General features: G+C 41.9%; 1 protein-coding gene across 1 annotated transcript in view; it reads right to left on the bottom strand.

Annotated features, from left to right (window-relative positions):
- MFSD12 (major facilitator superfamily domain containing 12) overlaps window positions 1-26,979 on the bottom strand; it is an 85,747-nt gene that overhangs the window by 17,071 nt on the left and 41,697 nt on the right. The window contains exons 4-9 of the mRNA XM_075849968.1: window positions 22,135-22,329; window positions 21,948-22,040; window positions 15,569-15,661; window positions 15,312-15,482; window positions 14,288-14,382; window positions 11,764-11,894 (exon numbers count right to left, since the gene is read on the bottom strand). Of these exons, the coding sequence (XP_075706083.1) occupies window positions 11,764-11,894; window positions 14,288-14,382; window positions 15,312-15,482; window positions 15,569-15,661; window positions 21,948-22,040; window positions 22,135-22,329 (778 nt within the window). The remainder of the gene's footprint in view (window positions 1-11,763; window positions 11,895-14,287; window positions 14,383-15,311; window positions 15,483-15,568; window positions 15,662-21,947; window positions 22,041-22,134; window positions 22,330-26,979) is intronic.

The following is a 26,979-nucleotide window of genomic DNA, read 5'->3' as shown; positions in this document are numbered from 1 at the left end:
AATCTGCAACAATTACAAAACATGAAAAAGGAATTTATTTAAACTTTTTTTTTTTTACACTTAATAGGGGACTTGTACTGGGGATCAGAAGATCAGATCTTCAATACACTGCACTACTTCTGTAGTGCAGCGTAGTGCAACTGTCATTTTACAACCGACAGTCGGTCTATTAGGGCCTGCCTTTGGCAGGACCTAATCGGCTTCCGTAACTGGCCGACCAGGAAGCAGTTGCCATAGACACCCCAAGATTTCTCACGTGGGGCCAATGGGGTACAGAGGGCACCCCCTCCCTCTGTGTTAATCACTGAAATGCAGCGGTCGCTACTGACAGCAGCATTAAAGAAGTTATACGCCAGCAAAGCGAAAAGCACGGTGATCGCCGCCGCAGCAGTGGGATTTCGGCTGTATATTACAACAGACAACCGCTGAACATGAAGCGAGCACAGATACTGTGCTCACTTCATCCTCAGGGCGTTACTGTAAGCCCATTTGCAGGAACGCACCGCTAAAAAGTATGTACAGTAACACCCATTTTCGGGAAGGGGTTAAAGTAACCGGAATACCCCTTAAAGAAAAAACACACATTTTGAGTTTGAGAAACCGCTTGTGGCAGACTCTCCAATCACATGAAAGAAGGTTCCCTGGTCAGAGGAAACGAAAATTTTACTTTTTGGCCATCATGGGAAACACTATGTGGCACAAACCCAACACTTGTTAACACACCCAGAACACCAATCTCACAGTGAAGCATGGTGGTGGTGGTAGCATATGCTGTAGAGATGCTTTTCATCAACAAAGACTGGAAAACTGGTCAGGATAGAATGTTTAACCCCTTCCCTCTTTGGCCACTTTTGACCTTCCTGACAGAGCCTCATTTTTCAAATCTGACATGTTTCACTTTATGTGGTAATAACTTCGGAATGTTTTTACCTATCCAAGCGTTTGAGATTGTTTTCTCGTGACACATTGGACTTTATGTTGCTGACAAAATTTGCTTGATACGTTCAGTATTTAATTGTGAAAAACACCAAAATTTAGCAAAAAATCTCAAAAATTAGCATTTTTCTCAATTTAAATGTATGCTTGTAAGACCGGCAGTTATACCACACAAAATTGTTACTAATTAACATCCCCCATATGTCTACTTTAGATTGGCATCGTTTTTTGAATATAGTTTTATTTTTCTAGGACGTTACAAGGCTTTGAACTTTAGCAGCAATTTCTCACATTTTCAAGAAAATGTCAAAAGGCTATCTTTACAGGGGCCAGTTCAGTTGTGAAGTGGCTTTAAGGGCCTTATATATTAGAAACCCCAAAAAAGTCACCCCATTTTAAAAACTTCACACCTCAATGTATTCAAAACAGCATTTAGAAAGTTTCTTAACCCTTTAGACGTTTCACAGGAATTAAAGCAAAGTAGAGGTGAAATGTACAAATTTCATATTTTTTTGCAGAAATTAATTTTTAATCCATTTTTTTTTGTAACACAGAAGGTTTTACCAGAGAAATGCAACTCAATATTTATTGCCCAGGTTCTGCAGTTTTAGGAAATATCCCACGTGGCCCTAGCGTGCTACTGGACTGAAGCACCGGCCTCAGAAGCAAAAGGAGCACCTAGTGGATTTTGGGGCCTTATTTTTATTAGAATAAAGTTATAGTTTGAAGGGCTCTTGCCAAAACTGTGCAAACCCCCAAGTGACCCCATTTTGGAAACTACACCCATTGAGGAAATTATGTAGGGGTATAATGAGCATTTTGACCCCACAGGTTTTTTGCAGAAATTATTGGAATTAGGTGAAAATGAAAATCTAAATTTTTTCAAAGAAAATGTAGGTTTAGCTAAAAAGACTAAAAGGAGAAAAAGCACCGCAAGATTTGTAAAGCAATTTCTTCAGAGTAAAACAATACCCTACGTGTGGTCATAAAACGGATGTTTGGAAACACGGCAGGGCTTAGAAGGGAAAGAGCTCTATTTGGCTTTTGGAGATCACATTTAGCAGGAATGGTTTGCGGAGAACATGTCACATTTGAAAATCACCTAAGGGGACAAAACAATGAAAACTACCAAAATGTGACTCCATTTAGGAATCCACACGCCTTGAGGAATTCATCTAGGGGTGTAGTGAGCACTTTGACCCCACAGATTTTATTAGAATTGGGCAGTGAAAATAAAAACAATCCTTTTTCTTCAATAAGACGTAGCTTTAGCTCAAGATTTCTCATTTTCTCAACAAATAAAGGACAAAGAACCCCAACATTTGTAAAGCAAATTCTTCAGAGTACGGCAATACCCCATGTGTGGACAAACTGCTGTTTTGGTCACACGGCAGAGCTCAGAAGGGAAAGAGCGCCATTTGGCTATTGGAGTACAGATTTTGCTGGATTGGTTTCTGGGTGCCTGTGGGACCAAAACAGTCGAAACCCCCCCGAAGTGACCCCATTTAGGAAACTACACCCCTTAATGCATTCACCTAGGGGTGTAGTGAGCATGTTAACCCCGCAGGTGTTTTGAAGAAATTCGAGTCCATTCTATGTTGCACAGTGAAAATTGAATTTTTCCATAGATCTGATTATGTGGTGCCCAGCTTGTGCCACCATAACCAGACAACTCTCTAATTATTATGCTGTGTTTCCTGGTTTTAGAAACACCCTACATGTGACCCTAATCTTTTGCCTGGACATTTGACAGGGCTCAGGATTGAAAGAGTACCATGTCAAATTGAGGCCTAATTTGGCGGTTTACAAAGTATTGGTTCACAATTGCAGGGCTCAGATGTGAAATAATAAAAAGAAGCCCCTGAGAAGTGACCCCATTTTGGAAACTACACCCCTCAAGGCATTTATTAAAGGGTGTGTAGGGAGCATTTTCACCCCACAGGTCTTTTACATAAATAAATGCGCTGCGGATTGTGCAAATTAAAGAGTTAGATTTTTCCCTAGATATGCCATTTCAGTGGGAAATATGTAGTGCCCAGCTTGTGCCACTGGAGACAGACAGCCAAAAACTTGTTAAAAGGGTTCTCCCGGGTATGGCGATGCCATATATGTGGAAGTAAACTGCTGTTTGGGCACGCTGTAGGGTTCAGAGGGGAGGGAGCGCCATTTGGCTATTGGAGGGCGTATTTTGCTTGGTAGTAGTTTAGTTTGAGAATTGCTGGTGTTTCCGTTTATAATGTGGGGGTACATGTGAGCTGGGCAGAGTACATCAGGGGCAGTCAGGTGGTATAATGGGGTAAAAAAAACAATAAAATAATCCCTAGATGTGTGTTACGCTGTGACACAATCCCTTCTGCACAGGCCAGTGTCGCACTGATAAATGTCCTTCCTTATCCGTCTTTTGGTCCACACTCCCCAGCAAAATTCCCCAAACTGCAAAGGTGTGAAGTATTGTCCTGGTATAATACGGGCACACTTGCTTCTAGCAGATAGGTTTGGGCCCTACCCTTCCTAGTTCCCTAATTTTAGGGTCTTGATAAATCGCCTCTTGAAACAGAAGAGATGTTCCCCTCGGGCCGGATCAACTGCATATTTTTTATTTCCTGACTTATGGAAGCCTTAACGAATTAAATTTTTTCATCGACGTAGTGGCATGAGGGCTGTTTTTTTGCGGGACGAGCTGTAGGTATCGGTACCATTTTGGGGTACATGCGACTTTTTGATCACTCTTTATTCTATTTTTTGGGAGGCCAGATTACCAAAACAACCCAATTCTGGCATAGGATTTTTTTTATACAGTGAGCACCATGCGTTATAAATTATGTAAACTTTATTCTGTGGGTCAGTCAGATTCCGGCGATACCTAATTTATAGCACTTTTTCATGTTTTACAACATTTTGCAGAATAAAATTACTTTTGTAAAAAGAATGTATTTTTTCTGTCGCCATGTTGTGAGAACTATAACTTTGTAGTCGACGGAGCTGTAGGAGAGCTTGTTGTTTGCGAAACAAGCTATAGTTTTTATAGGTATAATTTTTTGGATACGTGCAACTTTTTGATCACTTTTTATTCCAATATTTGTAGGGCAAAGTGACCAAAAACACTGAAATTCTGGTATTTTTTTATGCTGTTCACCACGTGTAATAAATAATATTTTTAGAGCTTAGGTCATTACGGTCGCAGCAATATCAAATACGTATGGTTTATTTATTTTTTTCAATAATAAAGGACTTGATAAGGGAACAGGGCGATTGTCTTATTTTGTTACTTGAAACTTTTATTATGTTTTCAAACTAATTATTTTTCACTTTTTTTCATGTCCCACTGGGGGACTTCCGTAGTGGCAGAGCAGGAAGCCATTGTGTCTCCTGTTGCCATAGCAGCAGTCGGCAGATCTGATTGTATGTCAGGGCTGGCGATCTGCTAGCAACCGCTAAGATGCAGTGGTCGCTGCATCAAAGGGGTTAATGGCCGGGATCGGAGCTAGCTCTGGTTCCTGCTGTTACAGGTGGATGTCAGCTGTAACATACAGCTGACATCCACCTCTGATGACACTGGCTCAGCTCCTCAGCAGAGCTGTTAATGCTGCCGCCCGGCGGGTCCTGAACGGCTTCCATGCTAGGCAGACTGGTAGGCCAATATTAGGCTGGATTCACACGAGCATGTTCGGTCCGTAAAGGACGGAACGTATTTCGGCTGCAAGTCCCGGACCGAACACACTGCAGGGAGCCGGGCTGTGAATCCAGCATTAGGCCTCCGGTTGCCATTGCAGCCACCGGAACCCTTTTCAATTTCATTGCTGGGGTTCCGATGAGCTGCAAACACCTTAAATGCAGCGATCGCGTTTTAGCGCTGCATTTAAGGGGTTAAAGGCGGGGATCGAAGCTAATTTTGGTCCCCGCCATTACAGCCGGATGTCAGCTGTAAGATACCGCTGACATCCGGGTGAGGAGGGCACCGGCTCAGCTTCTGAGCCGGTGACAAGAATTTGGCATATGGATACGGCAAAATGCGGGAAGCACAAGCTTTCGATGACTTATCCACATGGCAAATGTCAGGAAGGGGTTAAAAGCCAGATGGCAGTAAATTCAGGGTAGTTCTTGGGGAAAACCGGTTTCAGTCTGCAAAAGATTTTATACTGGGGTGGAGGTTCACTTTCCAGCAGGACAAGGACACTAAACATACTGCTAAAGCTACACTGGAGGGGTTTGAGGGGAACATTTAAAGGTTGTGGAATGGCTGAGTCAAAGCAGACCTCAATCCAATGGAGAATCTGTGGCATGACTTTAAATAGAACCTGTCACCTGCCCAAATAACTGCAGCTGATATCTCAGTTAGATTGCAGGTGCCTCACAGATTGCCACTTTATCTAGCCACCACCGTTGCGGAGATATCAGTGCCGTTCGTTTTGGTGCCCGATATGCAAATAAGGCCTTTGACTGTCAAGTGGGCAGGTAACACCTGTCACTTGATAAGGGGTAACCGCCCACTTGACAGTCAAAGGCCTAATTTGCATATCAGACAGCAGAAACACAGAGCCCCAATATCTCAGGAACTGTGGCGGCTAGAAGAAAAAAAAAAGCATCAGAATCTGTGAGGTGCCTGCAATCTAACGGAGATGTCAACTGCAGTTTTTTAGGCAAGTGAAACGGTCTCTTTAAGACTGCTGTACACCAACACAACCCATATGACTTGGAGCAGTTTTGCCTGGAATATGTAATAATCTGTCTAGATGTGCTAAACTAATAAGATATACCCCAAAAGACTCACATCAGGATTGACTTTCAGGGGGTGAGTATTTATGCACATTAAAGTTCAGTTTTTATGTCTTTATTTTTTACTGTGAAACAAGCCATCCATAATTTTTTGCACCTTCAAATAAGTAGGCCTGTTGTGTTGATCAAATGGTGCAACACCCCCCCCCCCCCCCTCAACAAAAATTAACTTCAGGATGTAATGCAACAATTACACTGACATGAGCTTTCATGACATCATATTATAAATCCCTAGGCATTAATATGGAGTTGGTCCCCTCTTTTTAGCTAAAACAGCTTTCACTCTTCTGGGGAGGCAATCTACAAGATTTTGGAGTGTGTCCGTGGGAATTTGTCTATTCATCCTGAAGAACATTTTTTGAAGTCAGACACTGTTGTTGGACAGGGGGACCTGGCTCGCAGTCTCCGTTCTAGTTCATCCCAAAAGGTATTTGATTCAATTGTCAAGGCTCCTTGTGGACCAGTCATGTTCTTCACCAAACTCACCCAACCATGCCTTTATGGACCTTGCTTTGTGCACTGGAACAGAAGAGATTCTTCCCCAAACTATTCTGACAAAGTTGGAAGTATAAAATAGTCAAAAATGTCCTGGTACACTGAAGAATTAAGATTGCCCTTCAATGGAACCAAGTGGCCTAGACCAACCCCTGAAAAATAACCACATAGCATAATCCTTCCTCCAAACTTTACAGTTGGCACAATGCCGTCAGGCAGGTAACGTTCTCCTGGCATTTGCCAAACCCAGACTCCATCAGACTGCCAGATAAAGGGTGATTTGTCACTCCACAGAACAAATTTCCACTGCTCCAGAGTCTAGTAGTGGCGGTGTGCTTTATACCACTCCATCCAACGCTTGGCATTGTGCTTGATGATGTAAGGCTTGCATGCAGCTGCTAGGCCATGGAAACCCATGCCATAAAGCACCGTTTTTGTGCGGATGTTAATGCCAGGGGAGGTTTGGAACTCTGTAGATTGAGTCAGAGCATTGACGACTTTTATGCAGCTTCCACTTCAGCACTCGGCGACAACGCTCTCTAACTTTACACGGTCTGCCACTTTATGGCAGAGTTGCTGTGGTTCCTAAATGCTTCCACTCTGCAGTAATACCACTCACAGTTGATCGTGGAATATCTAGGAGGGAAGAAATTTCACTTACTGACTCTGGAATTCTGTGAGCTCTTTAGAACGACCCATTCTTTCACTAGTGTTTGTAAATACAGACTGCATGGCGAGGGGCTGAATTTATACACCTGTGGTAACGAGACAATGAAACCCCTGAATTCAAGTATTAAATGGTGTCCCAACTACTTTTGTCCATAGAGTGTGTGGGGTTTTTATTTTTTGGGGGGTAAAACTCATGTCTTGGGGCTCGTGTCCCTGGCTGCTAGTGCTGCATTAACAGGTCGCTTCAGATAACCAACAATGCAGCTGAAAGTTACAGGTAGGCCGCAGTCATTGGCTGAGAAGAGAAGTTAAAGCGAGGGAGGGAGGTACAACAAACTGGACTTTTGCACCAGGGCCCATGATCCTTTAGATACGCCCCTGATGCTTTCCATTTCCATAGATAAGACACCTGCACTCTGGTTGGTTGTTATGGGAAGCAAATATGCATGAAAAGTAGTGGTGATAAAGTATGAGGCCAACTGTGTAATCAGGAGCTCAGAATTGACGAAGATGATGGCAGGACAATAACCGTTCATCTTCTGAGACGTAGCTCAGTGAATTATTTAACCATCCTGAAACCTAAGAGTTAGATGCTAAACCCTTTGGTAGTCATAGCCGATCAGTGCCGCACAGGCTTTTCTTGGTCATACCCTAAAAATACAAAAACGGACTTCATAAGAAATATTGTACAAATAAAGAGTATGCAAAAACTAGACAACGAAGCCTTCTAATAAACATTCTGGGCACATCGATAGTCTTTTTTGCTTCAAGGTTTATCGGCATCAGCAGGAACATTCAAAACTTTGAAAATGTCAGGCCAACCTGGAAGAATTTGCCAGAAAGCATTTTGGAATAGAAAAAATAAATAAATAAATATAGAAGTGAATGTTAAATTGAACTAGCGCCTGGGCTAAATTAAAGTGATTTTTGCACGGATTGCAGTGCGATATTGTACATTTCCTAGATTAACGTTTCCCAAAGGGGGGGGGGGGGGGGGGTACATTGAAATCACATGTACATCCCGTTTTGTGTTTGCAAAATTGCAGATTGACTAACAAAGAACACTTAGGGCTTATTCACACAACAGGTTTAGTCTGCCATGTGAGAAGTTTTTTTGTTGTTTTTTAACGTGGTCACACGGCTGCATTCAAGTTAATACAAGTCTATGAGGCTATTCAGGCAGCCGTTTCTTTAGCGGACCATGTGAACCACCAGTGAAAAAAATAGGACATGTCCTATTTTGGCCCGTTTTACTCAAAGCTATGAGGGATGCGTGAAAACTGATCCCACTCTGGTGCAAGTTAGCCGTTAAAAACGACAGTTTCACGGCCAATTTGACGCCCTGTCATGCGAATAGTCTAACTGCGCTTAAGTTGTATAGACAACAGTAATGACAGCAAAGCCTTTGCATAGCACAACAAAAGCAGAGAACCACAACAACATCACAGTACAACACTTACATAAGCTCCTGCTTTATAAATATGTAATACAATTCTGAAGAGCTTTCTACTAGTTTTAGTAAATGTTTATAAAATGGCTTTTATGGAAAATTGTGGTAAGAACAAAACAGAACAGCAGTACACCCCAAAGATGCCCATACACAGCAGATGGCGGGAGAAACAAGGATCTGGTATTTTGGATTTCAACAACCCCAATTCATTGTTGTGTCGGGAGATAAGCTGCTGCCACAGGTTTGACAACTGCTTGTCTCCTTGCCCTCAGTAAAATAAATAGGTTTAAAGGGAAGTCAGGGGAGAGGCGTATGGATAGTTCTCTGCCACACAGTGTGAACAGGTTTTATAAAATCCTGTTCACCAATCTACCCACTATGATAAAAAAAAAAAAAAAAAACCCACATGGCAGTCAGACTGCGCGCTAATACAAAACAAAGTTCACAATATACTTTTTTTTTTGTTTCTTCTTACAATAGAGAAATATGGGCGAGGTATGCCAATGTATGCCTATACAGTGCCACACGTCAGAGGTATATACGCTGTGAAATACTCCCTAGGATTGCCTCAGCAGGCTCAAATAGTGTTAAAGCATACCTAACTTTTCAAAATAAGTGGATGCATATGTGTACATGAGGAATAACACTATTTCTGGCCATTATAGGACTTGTATTCTGTATTTTTTAGCAGTTTTCCCCTCTGCAGGCTCTCTAATTCTCAGTAGTCTCAAAGCTAGTGGGCAGAGCCTAACGGCTATCATGTCTTTGCACTATGCACATACAAGAGGAGAATCCTATGTATCACACATATAGAAGCTGCAACAGTATGGGGGACATTATACAGCAGTAATATACAGCAGTGTAGCTGAAAATCCAGTACTGGGGTGACAAAAATCTTACCAGTAGCCAGTGTCTCACGCTGCTGCTGCCTCCCCCTGCTCGCCCCTCCCCCTCTATAGACTTACATGCTGCATGTGTTGCTGACTTTCTCTGCTCCCCCTCCCCACTCCATAGACTTCTATGGGCAGGTTGTGGAGACATTAATTCTGCTTTGTAATCAGGGACTGACTTTGCTTGACAACAGGGGTGTGGAGATCAGATTACAGGAAGGAAGACACTTCGTGGCAGAAACTTCACACAGAATTTTCATGGATAAAAACAACTAAATTTTAAAGACAAGTAAATTACAAAGTTCTTCTATATCAGGTATACTATAGATTAGCATTAGTTGTTGAAACGTTAGTCTATTTAATAGGGCTTTACTGGTGCTGCAGTCTTCGATAACTTGTCAGAGCATTCAGACTTCTCCATAGTTTGCCTGCCTGTGGCATAAAAGCACTGATCTCTTCAATCAGTATTTTGTGCAGAAGAACCCATATATGTTACTAATCTAAACAAGTGGTGAGCAAATCTATACTGCCCTGCATGTTTAAATTCAGTTTGGTGCCTGCATCAGCAGTGGGAGCTGCCTAGAAATACAACAACTTCCACAACTTCTGTGGGTACACAAATGTGCACCATCTTTCCCCCAATGCAGCAGCGAGGGACAAATTTCCAGTCAAGTAAATAATCTTGAATAAAAGCATTTTCTGTTGCATGCATCCTCAATTTAAAAAAAAAAAAATCTAAAAAAATCTGAGAATCGGCACCAGGGTTGCCAACTTCGGTTTCAATGGTCTACAGCTACTAAAACCGAAAAACAAAGCCTACAAAATTCACATCAATCAGTTTAACGTTAACCACACATTGAAAGACAATTCGGACGAAACAATGACGGCAGTGTGAACAGAGCCCAATTCCGCTTTACCCAGTGAAATAAACATGCAGGCTTAGCCAAACAGAGCGTGCATGTTTATGGTGGGGTCGGGAGAAGTAGCTGCCAGCCGGACAACTATTCAGCCGACAGTTCTCTAGTGCAGCTCACTGTATATAGCCATTATACCATTGTCTATAGGTACACACATGTGACAGGAGTCCAATAGTTTGGGGCTGGGGCTAAGGCAGGGCTTGTACCGGAATATTTTCTGCTATATGGCACCAAATGTTTTCAGATATTTTGAGAATCTAGCTACGACCACCTCCTGCTGGCATTGGTACGCATTGGAGTATTTCTATGATACATCACAACTCTACATGTATTCTCTACATGATCAATGAACATCTGTATAATCTTAAGAGGAGCTCTCCTTACTTTTCTAAAACATTTTTTCAGAACTCTGCATTTTTCTGTTCCACTATTCTAATAATCCACTATTATTCCTCCTAAAAAAACGAAATCTGAATAATATGACAACTGGTTGTTAAAATTGACCATGTCAATGGGAGGTAGGTGATACTACACACAAGAATCACTAAATCAATAGATGTGGCCTACCTGCTATATAAACAAAAAGATATACAAACTAACTAAAAGAAAAAAAAAAAGTTGCACAAAAAACAATGCACATTTTACTAACATTCTCTCCATGTTTCAGCTAGACTTAAGCACAGTATAAAAAACATTAGATATACACACACACACACACACACACACACACACACACACGAGAGAAAAAGAGCTGCACTTTTAAGCTAGCACACAGTCTAAGGAACGTCATCTAAATACCAAGAGCACTGATCATGCAAGCACATTTATGTTTGCTAAGCGCTATGCCCGATCAGAGAAAAATGCAGCTCCCAGACAGTTGGCAGCAGAGACAGTAGGGCAGAGGGCACTGTTACGGACACCCAAGTGGGGCACTGCAGCAGTCACTTTTATAGGACAGATGGCTCTGCTCATGTACAGCCAGGGACAGGACAAAAAGGACCTACATACACCCAAGAATATTTGTTCTTTGCGTTTATGCGGTAATGAAATTTTTTAACAAAAAAAAAAAAAACAGCAAATTTTTGGTAGAGGACAGTAGAAAACTACTATAGAGGCTTTCATATTTTTTGCTCTTCTGGAATTCTATGTCAATGAGCCCTATGTGGGTGTATGTCCAATATGATGTGGCCCTCTGAGTCATGGGCCACATTTAAGACCCACATAATGTTGTCAGTTGGCCATCACTCGTATAGGACCTTGGAATCCAAAGTATTGAAGCAGCAAAATTTAGCTTCACAGTAACCTAATGCTCAGGTCTATGTATTGAAGAGTGGCAGTAAAAAACAACATTGGTATTTTTAAAGGAAAATGTTGAATTGCTAGTGTACCTCCAATGGTTTCATGGATTCAGGCTTTGAAGAAGCCTCAGATTTTAGAATAAGGCCATGAAAAACAAGCTTGGCCATGAAAGCCCAAAATAGGCCAGACCTTAATGGGCTAATTACTACATCAGGGACATCTAGAGCAAGTGATTACCATTGACAAAATCATGCTTACACAGAAACGTTCTGGAAAGGTGGGTGAGGCATTTTCCTACATATAAATGTCAAAGTTTAAAAAATATACTTACAAAACCGCACATTTATAGGCCAGATCATAATGGAACACAGCGACAAAGCACTGAGTAAAGACACAGCTCCGGTTATGGTCACCATCACCCAGTGATAAAACGGAGTACAGGCTGGACAACAATGCTGAGAGCTGAGGGAAAACAAAACAAAAAAAAAACCGCAACAGGTTAAGTAATTTCTAGTTCCAAGCCCAGTCTTCTTTATGGAAGTCATGTTTTATTTGATTAAACTACCAAGCAGTGCAGCGATGCCTAAGGCTCCATGCACATGACCAAAAAAAAATAAAAAAATTGCCCGTAATTAAGGGCCCATTCATTTCTATGGCCGACTGACACCTTCCTGTATGCCTACGGGAGGGTGTCCATGCTGTAGAAACCGGCCGAAAAAAATAGGACGACATGTCCTATTTTCTTATTTTACAGACCGTGCTCCTATACTTTATAATGGGAGCACGGCCTCTAAAAACGTCCGGCTGCCCGCAGCCGTCCGCGCCCGTAATTACAGGCACAGTCGTGTGCATGGAGCCTTAGGGTGTTGCGTTACCACCTCCAATTTCAAGTGATACCCCACAAGATCACATGGTAAATATATCCAGTGATCTATTCACAGTATTAGGCCTTATTTACACGAGCGTATTTCACGTCCGTGATGCGCGCGTGAACTTCACGCACGTCGCACGGACCTATGTAAGTCAATGGGGCCATTCAGACATTCCGTGTTTTTGACGCTGCGTGAAACTTACTGCATGTCCTATACTTGTGCGTTTTTTGCGCATCACGCACCCATTGAAGTTAGTGTGCGTGAAAAACACGGACGCACATCAGTATGCTGTGCGTGATTCACGCAACAGTTGCTAAAGGAATGATTTTGAAAAAGAAAAACACCAGTTTATTTTGCAGACGTGAAACGCATGAATACTGAAGACATACGCGCGTAAAAAACGCAGGCACGCACCCTACACTGATGTCACATGGAACTGCAATGCAGGAAAAACGCTGTGTTTTTTACGCGCGCAAAACGGACACGTTCGTGTGAATAAGGCCTTAATCACCAGTGATAAATTATAATAATTCTGGACATTTATGACCAGCTTTTTAGTGCTCAGACTATTAGGATATGTTCACACAGGGTGGATACGCTGTGTAAAAGTACACAGATTACCAGTCCTGGCACCCACAGGGAATTCTGCACCAAATTGTGGAGAAGTTTTTCGGAAAACAGTGGTTGAGGGAAAAAATAAACATACCCAGTTCTCTGTCATTGCGACGCAGTTGCTCTGTTGTCCCTGCAGTCTGGCCTCCTGGGAGGACGCTCAAGCCCATGTGACTGCTGCAGACTGATTGGCTGCAGCAGTCAAATGGGATTAAACGTCACCCCAGGGAGCCAGCCTGGATGGAGATCAAGAGTATAGTCGCTATGACAATGGTGGTAAGCATAAACATTTTTATTCATTTTAAAACAAAAAGTTTGTTTTTCTTTAGTTGTGATTTTTGCAGCACAGCTTTTTCGCTGCAAAAATTGAAACATTTGCTATTTGTTGTAGGTTTTACCTCCCTATTGAATTCTGTGGGGAAAACCCGCAACAGAAAAGCAATTCCGAAACACAAATTGATGTGCTGCGGATTAAAAACAAAAAACAAAAACAGGAACTGCACACAGGTCAATTTCTGAACTGTTTTTAAGCAGAAGATCGGACATGTTGGATTTCTCCAGCTGGAGATAAACTGCTCTGCTAGAGGTGTCGGACAGTCACTTATTCCCTTTTCCCCATTGAAATAAACATGCACGCTTGGCCACTCAATTTTTCTCCCAGGAAAACGAAGGCTTGGACAACTTAAAAGGGGTTTTCCCATGACGGACATATCCAAAGGATATATGTCATAAATGTCAGACAGATGCGGGTCCCACCTCCGGGACCCGCACCTAATCTCTAGAATGGAGTCCCCTATACCCCATTCTAGCTTTTGGTGCTCGCGCCGCCTCCGGATTACATAGTTGGGAGTTACGGAAACAGGGTAACTCACCGAGGTACGCAGTTTCTGTAACTCCCATAGTAGTGAATGGCAGTTATGGAAGAAACGTAGCATGCGAGCAACACCGTTTCCGTAACTACCATTCAGTTCTATAGGACTTACAGAAAAATCGTAGCTCAGTGAGTTACGCTGTTTCCGTAACTCCTGACCATGGAATCAGTAAGTGGCCGGGTTGCAGCTTGAGCACAAAAAGCTAAGAACGGGGTTTAGGGGTCCCGCTCTAGAGATCGGTGCGGGCCCCAGAGGTGGGACCCACATCTGACATTTATGACATATCCTGTGGATAGGTCAAATGTCTCTGATGGAAAAACCCCTTTAAAGCCTAAAGCCAGCCACGCACGAAGTGCTGCCTGCCTGACTCCACTGTAAACGTGAACACTATGCAGCCAAGCCTAGCGAGAGGGGTCTGGTGACCACACATCTCCATTTATCTCGTCTGTACGGCCAGTTTAAGTGAACCCATCTGTACAGTGAAAACCGTAATACTTACTGGCACGGATGCAAAGACTGAATAAGCACTACAGCCAGACCATTGGCCACTTTGTCAGTAAAGCTCATCGCTCCATATACAAAGGCTCCGCTATGCTGTAAAGTCAGAAGTAACATTTGTATTAATAGGATTAAAAAAAAAAATTATAAATTTGTAAAATAAAGACTGCTTGACCACAAACCACTTTTACATAGTTTGTGATGCTTGCATGTAAATAGTGAATGTTGCATGTGAATGTTCACCCTTGAACTCGGTTTTGTTAAAGGGGTTGTCCACTACTGGACTACTGATTACCTATCCACCAGATAGGTCATTAGTATATCATTGGTGCGGGCCCGACACCCAGACACTGCACTGATCAGCAGCTACGGTGGGCTGCAGGCACCGGATGTTATTGCCCATTATGCGATGTATGGAGCCGGAAGTACTGCAGCTCTGCCGCAATTCCGTGGCTGGAGTCAACTGGAGCGGCTTAGCGTGCGGGATCTGGGTGTCGGACCCCCACAGATAATGTACCGATTACCTATCTGGTGGATAGGGCATCAGTTGTCCGGTAGTGGACAACCCCTTTAATGTAAATCATGGATTGCCTCATCTAGATGCTCTATGACATTTACATCAGGATGATCACATGGGCACAGGAGCATTCCCCCCCCCCCCAAAAAAAGATATATATAAGAAAGCAAGCAGCACTGTTGTCAAACAATCAAATAGGGTGCAGAAGAAAAAAAAAGCCTCGATAGGACACGTGACCAGCGTCCCACAATTCCAATGGATAAACTCGGGACCAGCCTTACAAGAAGTTCAGAGCAGACTTCTGCAGTCAGTTTAAGAACATTGTACACGTGCCCTGTACAATCTATTTTTTTAACTTCTAAACTGTTTGTGGTGGGAAACTTTCCTTCCCCTCAACAGAAATAAAGTGTACCCATCACGGGGAGATTAACAGCACACTGTCTCTCTAATAAACAATATATTGCACATAAGGAATGTAGAAATTAAAAGACCATTTGAATACACTTACCGAGTGGGGTCCAATGAGATCAGCAGTCATGGATAGAGATGTGACCAAGATCGTAGCGGATCCAGACCCCAAAATAACAGCAGCTCCATACACTGCCACACTAAGCTGTGGGTCCAGAGCTACCCAGGCAGAAAAAGCAGCAATGGCTAGCAGACCTATAAAATAGGTAACCTGGAAAGGCAAAGAGAAGGGGTGTATAAACTAAATACTAGACCAAAAAAAATAAAATATATATAATAATTTTATTGGAAACTCACATTGCGTCCAATATATTTGTTGATTGGCTTCATGAGGAGTGAAGAAACAAATCCACTCACATACATGACCAGAGGAATTGTAGCAATGTAATTCTAAGAAAAAATAAATAAAAAAAGTGAAGGAACAGCAAATTCAAAGTGCCTTGCAAAATATTAATCTGGTCTAAATCTTAGAGCAGTCACATTCATTGTCAATTTTTTAACATTTCAGTCACATGGCTGTAAAATCGAAAACTAAATGGCACTTTTCTTGAGTACTAAATGACACACACACACAGTTCCGACGGAACGGAGCCCTGACTGAGGAACTGAAACCAAAGGTTTCCGTTTCCATCAGCATTGATTTCAATGGTATCCAGTGCCAATTGTTTCAGTTTGTCTCAGTTGTGCAAGGGTTCCGTCGTTTTGACGGGATGATTAGCGTAGTCTACTGCGGTATTCATCCAGTCACAACGATGGAACCCTTGCACAACTGCGACAAACTGTTTCAACCTTTGGTTTCAGTTTGGGTCAGTCGGGGCTCCGTTCTGACGGAAAGCTCAGACGGAACGGAGCCCTGACACAGATGTGAAGATAGCCTTAGCAGAATTAGAAGGTTTATTTAAATATCAGTTAGAGAAACATATAACAATATAAGAAAAAGTTGGTACATTTATGCTTTTTTATACTATGGAAATAATATTTCCAAATTCTAAAATATACACATTACTCATAAAATTCAGTACACAAACAAAAAACCAGTTGTGTCAGGCTGTGTTACAAATGGCTTGATGGGGTATTTTAGTTCCTTTTAGCCTTCCTCGCCTTAACCTTGTTACATACCCAGATATTGTATTGATGCCTGTACACACAGCGGTTGTGTGCCATACAACCAAGAGCTGCGCTGCAAAACTGCATGCAGTTTTACAGCGAATCGGCACACTTTTGCAATGCTTTATTTGGCAGCAGTACTTTAAAGGGGTTTTCCTACGAGGGACATTTGACATAGCCACAGGATATGTCAAATGTCAGATAGATGCGGGTCCTACCTCTGGGACCTGCAGCTATCTCTAGAACGGGGCTCCCTAAACCCCGTTCTAGCTTGGTCTGCCATCACTGACTCCCGGCCACTTCCTGACTTCATGGTCGAGAGTTACGAAAGCGTCGTAACTCGCTAAGAAACGCGGTTTTCTTAAAGCCCATAGTAGTGAATAGCAGTTACGGAAGCAGCATAGCATGCGAGCTACGCCGTTTCCGTAACTACCATTCAGTTCTATGGGACTTACGAAAAAAGTGTAGCTCAGCGAGCTACACTGTTTTCACCTTCATGGTCGGAAATCAGCCGACACACAGAGGTAGAACAGGGTTTAGGGGCCCCGTTCTAGGGATAGGTGCGGGTCCCGAGGTGGGACCCGCACCTGACATATCCTGTGGACATGTCATAAACGGCTCTCATGGGGAAACCCCCCTTTAACATGTGAAGCATATTTATTTTAAAAAAAGCTCTTCACCTGTATGTGCAAAAACCGCATTGTGCTAAAACGATGTGAAGTTTTGTTATGTGGCGTGTGCAATTACGGATCCGTAATTGCAGATAAGACACTGACCCATTCATGTATCGGCCACGGACACCATTCGATATATTTACGGGTGGGTGCCTGGGCAGTAGGAATTACCCGCAAAGAAAAGGAAGTCCTATTTCTTGCGTTTATGGACTTTATACTTTTTAATGTGAGCATGGTCCGGTTGACACTCTGATGCCCGTCCGTGGAGTATTTACTGACCGTAAATACTGCAAGGCCTAAAAGATTGCGTATTCAGCTTATTTTGTGTAAGAAAGTACAAAATGTAAATACTATATCATTCTAAGGTCTTAGGCCTCATGCACATGACTAAGGGTTTTTACTGTCCACAAATACGGATGCACTTCCATAGCCATCCGCAATTGCGGTAGCGCTTCAAGACTTCTATGGGCCAGTCCGCCGTGCTGCATTTGCAGGCAAGAATAGGACATGTTCTATATTTTGTGGATATTTTACAGCCCAGACATCTGTAAATATACGGAAAGGGGTCTGTTGCCTATAGAAATAAACGGGTCCCCAATTTCATCCGTAATTACGGATGAAAAATACGGTAGTGTGCGTGGGCACTACAGCAGAAATCTTTAGTATACCTTTCTAATTAAAACAATAGAGGTTTTTGTGGATATTTGCGCACACTAACCCCATTACCAGTAAAATTTATTTTACAAGATAGTTTGATTAGGTCAATAGGGGGGGGGGGAATAAATAAAAATGGATGCCAGAATTTAAAGGGGTTTTCCGGAAGTAAAAAAATACATTCATTTAAATTAAACAATGAAAAATATGTAACTTTACAATGTACTTACGTTTCATCAGATGGCTGTAGCGTCGTATATCCTCTTCCGTCACCGCCCCCTTAGTAATGCAAAATCTGCACTTCCTGTGCAGACCCGTCCATTTGGTCTGCTATCTTACTTCCGGTTTCCGGCTTTCAAAATGTACGGTTACGTCACAAATGACGTAACCGTACCACGTGCTTCTCTATCTGATTAGAGCATGCGTGGTTAACACACTCCACCGCGCATGCTCTGTGAAATTATGTGGCCGCGTCTTCAGCGGCCGTGTATATTAGACTGCGCATGCGCAAGGTTGAAGGTGTGTAACGTTAGTGTCCTAGTGGATACGTGTAATAAATATTTATTCATCCTCAGTGTGGTTAGTATAAAGTTCTAGGATCAGATTTTAGGTTGAAGTTGCGGGAATAACGGCCGTTTCGGCCGTCTTCCCGACAGATGCAGGAGCTGTGACAGCTGCTGTCTCGTACAGCAGCTGCCGCAGCTCCTACAGCGGGGACCGATCGCTGTGTCCCCGCTGTTTAACCCCTTAAAAGCCGCGTTCAATAGAGATCGCGGCTTTTTAGGGGTTAAGTTACCATCGCCGGCCTGCTACACGATAGCGGCCGGCGATGGTTACTATGGCAACCGGACACCAAACAATGGCGTCCGGTTATGCCATCGACGGAAGCCTAGTGGGTCCTGACAAAGTCAGGACCCACTATGCTTGCCGTCAGTGAGTAGCTGACAGTTCTAATACACTGCACTATGCACGGAGTGCAGTATATTAGAATAGCGATCAGGGCCTCCTGCCCTCAAGTCCCCTAGTGGGACAAAGTAATAAAGTAAAAAAAAAAGTTTAAAAAAGGTGTAAAAATAAGAAAATAAAAGTTTTAAAAGTGAAAAAAATCCCCTTTTTTTCCCTTATCAGTCCTTTATTATTAATAAAAATATATAAACAAACAAATAAACTATACATAATTGGTATCGCCGCGTCCGTAACGGCCTGAACGACAAAATTATGTCTTTATTTATCCCGCACGGTGAACGCCGTAAAAGAAAATAATAATAAACCGTACCAAAATCACAATTGTTTGGTCACTTCACCTCCCAAAAAATTTATTAAAAATAGATCAAAAAGTCGCATGTACCTAAAAATGGTGCTGATCGAAGCTACAGCTCGTTACGCAAAAAATAAGTCCTCGCACGGCTTTATTGATGGAAAAATAAAAAAGTTCAGGCTCTTAGAATAAGGTAACACAAAAAGTGAATGATTGTTTACAAAACGTATTTTATTGTGCAAACGCCATAAGACATAAAAAAAACTATAAACATCTGGTGTCACCGTAAGGCCGGGTTTACACGAGCGTGTGCGTTTTGCGCAAGCAAAAAACGCAGCGTTTTGCGTGCGCAAAAGGCACTTAACAGCTCCGTGTGTCAGCCCTTTATGATGCGCGGCTGCGTGGTTTTCGCGCAGCCGCCATCATTATGACACTCCGTTTGGATGTTTGTAAACAGAAAAGAACGTGGTGCTTTTCGGTTTTCATTCATCCTTTACAGTGCTGTTGCGCAAATCACGCTTATCCCACGGAATTGCTTCCGTGCGACATGCGTGGTTTTCACACACCCATTGAATTCAATGGGTGCGTGATGCGCGAACAGCGCACAAATATAGGACGTTGTGCGTTTCACGGAGCGGACATACGCTGCGTGAAAATTACGCACCTGTCTGCACGGCCCCATAGACTAACATAGGTCCCTGCGACGCGCGTTGCACGGACGTATAACACGCTCGTGTAAATGAGCCCTAATCGTATCGCCCCATAGAATAAAGTGAATATGTCATTTATAGCGCACGGTGAACGCTGTAACAAAAATAGAATAAAAAAACAAATAATAGAATTGCTGTTTTTTAGTCACCACGCCACCTAAACATAGAATAAAAACTGATCAAAAGCTGCATGCACCCCATGAAAACTACAATGCATTCCTCAAGGGGTCTAGTTTCCAAAATGGGGTCACCTTTTGGGGGTTTCCACTGTTTTGGTACCACAAGACCTCTTCAAACCGTTTAACCCCTTAATGACCAGGCCATCTTGCTCGTTAATGACCAAGGATTATTTTTTGTTTTTTCATGGTCGCATTCCAAGAGTCGTAACTTTGTTTTTATTCCGTCGACATAGCCGTATAAGGGCTTGTTTTTTGCGGGACGAGTTGTATTTTGTAATTGTACCATTTTTAGATGCTTATAATATATTGATTAACTTTTATTAACTTTATTTTCGGAGAGTATTGAAAATAAGCAGCTATTCCAGCATTGATTTTCACGTTATAAATTTACGCTGTTTACTCTGCAGCGTAAATAACATGTTAACTTTATTCTATGGGTCGGCACGATTACGGGGATACCAAATATGTAGAGGTTTTATATGTTTTTCCTACGTTTGCACAATAAAAAGCCTTTTAGAAAAAAATTACTTGTTTTTGCATCGCCGCATTCCAAGAGCCGTAACGTTTTTATTTTTCCGTCGATGTGGCCGTACGTGGGCTTGATTTTTGCGGGACAATGTGTAGTTTTCATTAGTACTATTTTGGGGTACATAGGACTTATAGATTAATTTTTATGTATTTTTTTATGGGGGGAATGGGAGAAGAGAGAGAATTTTTTTGCGTTTTTTTTGGACGCCGTTCATCCGGCGGTTTAATGTGTTAATTTTATTGTTCAAGTTGTTACGATCGCGGGGATACCATATATGTGTGTGTGAGATTTGTTTTGACACTTTTCCTAAATAAAACCACTTTTTGGGCAAAAAAAGTAGTTTTATTTGATTTTCACTGTAATTTATTTTTATTTTTTTCACCAACTTTATTTAACTGATTGACATTTTTTTTTTAGTCCCACCAGGGGACTTCACTATGCGATCGCATATATAATGCTTTGGTAAAACTGACAGGCAACCTATTAGGTCATGCCTCCGGCATCGCCTAACAGGCAGATGCTGAAGACAGACCTGGGGGTCTTTGTTAGACCCCCGCTGCCATGGAAACCAGACGGCGACCCACGATTTCTTTGCGCTATTCTTTGTCACTATTGACAGCGGCATTTAATGGTTTAAACTGCCGGAATCGGAGCGCGCTTCGATTCCGGCAGTTGCAGCAGGAGCCAGGCTGTGTATAACAGCCGTGCTCCTGCCGCTGATCGCGTGGGTACAGTGACAGTACCCGCACGATTACAGGACGGATATATCCGTCCTCCTGCGCGAACTAGCTGCTGCTGAGGACGGATATATCTGTCCTTCGGCGTTAAGAGGTTAAAAACGCAGATGTCCAGTGATTTCAGCTTGTGCTATCAGTAATAGAATGAGAGCACCAAAATGAAGACTGAGATTGCAGAAGTTAGTAGAGCTGGGTGTAGTAGGCGGAGCAAGTGCACTGCTGCATGCACATTGCATGCTGGGACTAGAGCAGTGCATGCAGGGAGGAGAAACACAGGAAGAGAAGAGGAATGAACTTACTGAGCAAAACAAACCTCTCAAGGTAAACAATAGGGAGTAATGTTACTAAAACCATTATCAAGAAAAAGATAGTCAGAGTGCACTAATATATTAATAGAGGAACATTGCATTGATTTAAAAAAAAAAAAAAAAAAAAAGGATTGGAAAACCCCTTTAAGAAGGCTGTAGGCTGGTTCATACACAGGGAGAAGTTGATGATTCAAGTCATGATTCGGCAATAAGCTATTTTTGGGAAATAGAAATTTGGTGTAAAATTATTCCTACTAACATTTGAAACTAGTAATACCTTGTGACACAAAAAGGATAATGGGATGTCACCATGTCAGCCACAAAGGAATGATTGCTCTACCTCCATGCATTTCTTACTAGTGGACAAGAGAATGATGCGGCTAAAACTAAAGAAGATTATTCCAACTCTAGATACACTCAAAATGCAGTACAAGAAAAAAAAAATTTGAATATATATATAAAAATAAAAATAAAAAAAGAAGTACTTCGGTCTTATAGATTTAATTACTTGATGTCTTACCTTTGGAAGATGCAAAGAATAGGTCAAGTAGACGGCTATGTAGGTCTGTGACAAGTTTACTATGAGCCGTGTGCACATATATAAAAAAGCCACCTGAAATCAACAAGTCTGGTGAGATGAAGATGCAACATAGAAGTATCAATGTCAAACTACATTCCTATGCTCAATCACACATTAGACAATTTACCTGATAGAAAGAAGGTTCTAAAAGCCAATGCTTCCACAAGAGCAAAGGCTCTGGCAAGCTGGAAAGTTGCTTGTGAAGATCTACATTTTCAGCATCCGTTTCTGGAAGGCGTTGAAAACTTGAATTTTCCTTTGTTCCAATATGGAATAGTAGAGAGAATAATGCTCCAATGCCCACTACAATAAGGGCTAATGTCTGCAGTGCAAAAAATATTTTTATTACTTTAACGGTAATTTAGTTTCTACGAATCCACCATAATGGCATCACCTTGAGCTCTGTAGGTACAGGAACAGAGGTTAAAAATTCCCCTCCAGCAGCATTTTTCAAATGGCTACACTGGTAAAGGTCTGCAACGGTTTTTCAACATCCCCATTATGGCACCACCTGGATATTTACCAGATGAGTAAGTTTAGGGAGGGACACAAGCCTAAAGTACTTTACAACCAAATGCAAAATCATTATTTGTCTGTTAGTTCAGCCTGTAATATCTGGTGAAGGTATGTAAACCGGACTAGTTACAGCATTACAGATCTGGTCCAACAAGGCCCATGCTTTTTCCACCCAAGAGAACGATAGCTCGGGTGGAATAGGCTTTGATCTTTTTGGGTACTTTAACTATTGCAGGGTGCTACACTCAATCTCATCCATCTGGCTTGGTAATTTAAATCTTTATGACCTTTATTTTTCCCTGGAAATGGATCAGTGTTTAGGGTCTTTTCTTCAATCTATAGTTTCAACTAAATTTATTGAATTTTGTTTACATAACATAGAAAGAGTACAAAAGATTAACCCCTTCATGCACCTTGACGCAACTGTACGTCATGGTTTGCACTGCATTAAGGCACCATAAGGTACAGTTACATCATGGTGCTTTTCTGTCGCCATGTAAAAACACATGGTGACAGAACAGTGACATCGGCTGTCACAGACAGCCGATAGTCACTGACTCGTCAGGGGAACAATCTTAGCGCGGCGCCGCCAGCGATCGCGGTGATTGGTCAGTCACTACTGACTGACCAATCACAGTATTGCAGCATGGTTACCGGGCTAAAAGAGCCGGGTAGCCACGCTAGCCGACCGGTTGATGGCAGGGCTTAAAAGGCTTATGGCCGCAGATGAAAGATGGCGGCGGGCTCAGAAGCTGAGCCTGCGCCGTCAGCTGTATGTTACAGCTGACATCCTGCTGTAACGGCAGGGAACGGAGCTAGCTCCGCTCCCTGCTATTAACACCTTAGACGCCGCAATCAAAAGTGATCGCGGCATCTTAGTGGTTTCCAGGAGACCGGCATCGCTGCGATGTGGTCGCACGGACGCCGATCATTGCTATGGGAACCGAAGGCCAACAGTGGCTTCCTGGTCTGCCACATACGGAAGCCTATAAGGCCCCGCCCGGAGGCGGAGCCTAATAGGTTTGCTGTCAGTGAATAGCTGACAGCTCGAATGCATTGAATTACATGGGTAGTGCAATGGATTAGAATAAAGATGAGGTGCAGGTCTTCAAGTCCCCTAGTGGGACAAAAAAAAAAAAAAAAAAAAAAGGTTATAAAAAAAGTTCAGTTCAAAAATTAAAAACTGCCTTTTTTCCAATAATAAGTCTATTATAGGAAAATCAAATAGTTTAAAAAGTACACATATTTGGTATCACCGCGTTCGTAACAACCCAACTTGTAAAACTATAATGTTATTTTTCCCGCACGGTGAACACCGCAAAAAAAATAATGAAAAACTATACCAGAATAGCAATTTTTTTGGTCACCGTCCCTTCTAAAGTATAGAATAAAAAGTGATCAAAAAGTCGCAAGTACCCCAAAATAGTACCAATAAAAACTATATCCAGTCCTGCAAAAAACAAGTCCTTACACGGCCTTGTCAACGCAAAACAAAAAAAAAAAAGTTATGGCTCTCAGAATATGGGGACACAAAAAATGAATTTTTCAAAATAGGGATTTTTTTTGTGCAAACTCTGTAAAACAAAAAACTATATACATATGGTACCGCCGTAATATCGACCCGCAGAATAAAGTAAAATTAAATTTATAGTGCGCGGTGAACACTGTAAAAAAAAAAAAAAAAACAACAACAAAACATTGTCAGAATTGCTGGTTTTTGGTCACCTTGCTTGCCAAAAACAGAGAATAAAAAGTGATCAAAAAATTGCGTGTACCCCAAAACGGTACTAATGAAAAAGACAGATTGTCCCGCAATAAGTAAGCTCACACAGCTCCAGTGGAGGAAAAAAAAAAAAGTTCTGGCTGTCAGAATATGGCGACGAAAAATATGCAGTGTTCCAAAAGCGGATAAGATTGTGCGCCATTTATCAGTCCGACACTGGCCACATATATGCAGGTTATTACTTATTTACCGCATTATTATACGCTCTTATGCCCTGATGTACCACGCACAGGTTACATGTGCCCCCACATTATAAACTGAAATACCAGCAAAAACCCCAAACAGAACTGCCAAGCAAAATCTGCGCTCCAAAAGCCAATGGCACTCCCTCCCTTCTGAACCCTGCAGCGTGCCCAAACACCAGTTTACGTCCACTTATATACCCAGGAGAACTGTCTTAACAGTTTGAGATGTTTGTCTTCAGTGGCACAAACTGGGCACAACATATTGTGCACGGAATTAGCATACCAGTGGAAAATTCACTTTGCACGATCCGCTGGGAACTAATTTCTAATGTAGAGGTCAAAATGCTCACTTCACCCCTTAAAATGCCCTAAGGGGTGTAGTTTCCAATATGGGGGTTACTACTTGGGGTTTGTTTTACTATTTGACTTCCAAGCCCTGCAATTGTGGGCCAATGCTGTGAAAATCACCAAAATAGACCTCAAATGCACATGGTGCTCTTCACTTCTGAGCCTTGTCTTGTCCAGGCAAATGATAAATGCCTTGAGGGGTGCAGTTTCCAAAATGGGGTCACTTCTTGGGGCTTCCACTGCACTCTGGTAACTCAGGGGCTTTGCATATGCGACATGGTGGCAAAAAACCAATACAGCAAAATCTGAATGCCAAATAGCGCTCCTGCCATTCTGAGCACTGCCGTGTGTCCAAACAGCAGTTTATGACCACATGTGGGGTATTGCCGTAATCTGGAGAAATTGCTTTACAAATGTTGGGGTACTTTTTCTCCAGTGTCCATTGTGAAAATGAAGACGTTCTACAATTTAGTGGAACAAAATGTATATTTTCAAGGCCAATAAATTCTGCAAAAGACCTGTGGGGTCTAAATGCGCACTATACCCCTAGATAGATTCCTTGAGGGTTGTAGTTTCCCAAATGGGGTCACTTTTGGGGGGGGGGTTCCACTGTTTTGGCCTCATGGGCTTTGCAAATGAAACATGGCACCTGCAAAACAATCAAGCAAAATTTTAGCTCCAAAAGCCAAATGGCGCTCCTTCCCTTCTGAGCCCTGCCGTGGGTCCAAACAGCAATTTATTACCACATATGGGGTATTGCCGTACTCAGAAGAGTTTGCTTTACAAATTTTGGGGTTCTTTTTCTCCTTTATCTATTGTGAAAATGGAAAAATCTGAGCCAAAATGACATTTTATTCGAAATAACTTATTTTCAGAGCCTAATTACACTAAATTCAGCAAAATACCTGTGGGGTCAATATTCTCACTATACCACTCAATAAATTCCTTAAGGGGTGTAGTTTGCCAAATGGTGTCTTTTTTGGGGTGTTTTCTTTGTTTTGGCCCCACAAGACCTCTTCTGACATGGTGCCTAAAATATATTCTAATAAAAATAAGGCCCTAAAATCCTCTAGGTGCTCTTTTGCTTCTGAGGCTTGTGTTTCTGTCCAGTAGCACGCTAGGGCCTCATATGGGATATTTCTAAAAACTGCAGAATCTGGGCAATAAATATAGAGTTGCGTTTCTCTGGTAAAACCTTGTGTTACAGAAAAAAAAAATGGATCAAAATGGATTTTCTGCACAAAAAAAACATTTGTAAATTTCACCTTTTAATTTGCTTTAATGCTTGTGAAACGCCTAAAGGGTTAAGAAACTTTCTAAATGGTGTTTTGAATACTTTAAGGGGTTCAGTTTTCAAAATGGGTTGATTTATAGGGGGTTTATAGTATATAAGGCCCTCAAAACCAGTTCAGAATGGAATCAGTCCCTAAAATAAGGCTTTTGAAATTTTCTTGGAAATGTGAGAAATTGCTGCTAAAGTTCTAAGCCTTGTAACGTCCAAGAAAAATAAAAGGGACGTTCAAAAAACAATGCAAACAAAAGTAAACATATGGGAAATGTGAAATAGTAATACCACACAAAATAGCTACAGTCTTACAAGCGGATACATTTATATATTTTTTTTTTTTTAAAAATGCACATTTTTGCAAATTCTCTACATTTGTGTTTTTCATAAACAAACACAATGTGTTGACCAAATTTTACCACTAACTTAAAGTCCAATGTGTCACAAGAAAACAATCGCAGAATCGCTTGGAAAAACTAAAAGCATTTCAAAGTTATTACCTCTTCAAGTGATACATGTCAGATTTGGAAAAAAATGGTCTGGTCCTTAAAGAGGCTCTGTCACCAGATTTTGCAACCCCTATCTGCTATTGCAGCAGATCGGCGCTGCAATGTAGATTACAGTAACGTTTTTATTTTTAAAAAACGAGCATTTTTGGCCAAGTTATGACCATTTTTGTATTTATGCAAATGAGGCTTGCAAAAGTCCAAGTGGGCGTGTTTAAAGTAAAAAGTCCAACTGGGCGTGTATTATGTGCGTGTATTATGTGCGTGCATCGGGGCGTTTTTACTACTTTTACTAGCTGGGCGTTCTGACGAGAAGTATCATCCACTTCTCTCAGAACGCCCAGCTTCT

Source organism: Rhinoderma darwinii, chromosome 1 (assembly GCF_050947455.1).
Source record: "Rhinoderma darwinii isolate aRhiDar2 chromosome 1, aRhiDar2.hap1, whole genome shotgun sequence".
NCBI lineage: Eukaryota > Metazoa > Chordata > Amphibia > Anura > Rhinodermatidae > Rhinoderma > Rhinoderma darwinii.
This window is presented reverse-complemented; position numbering and strand designations above follow the sequence as displayed.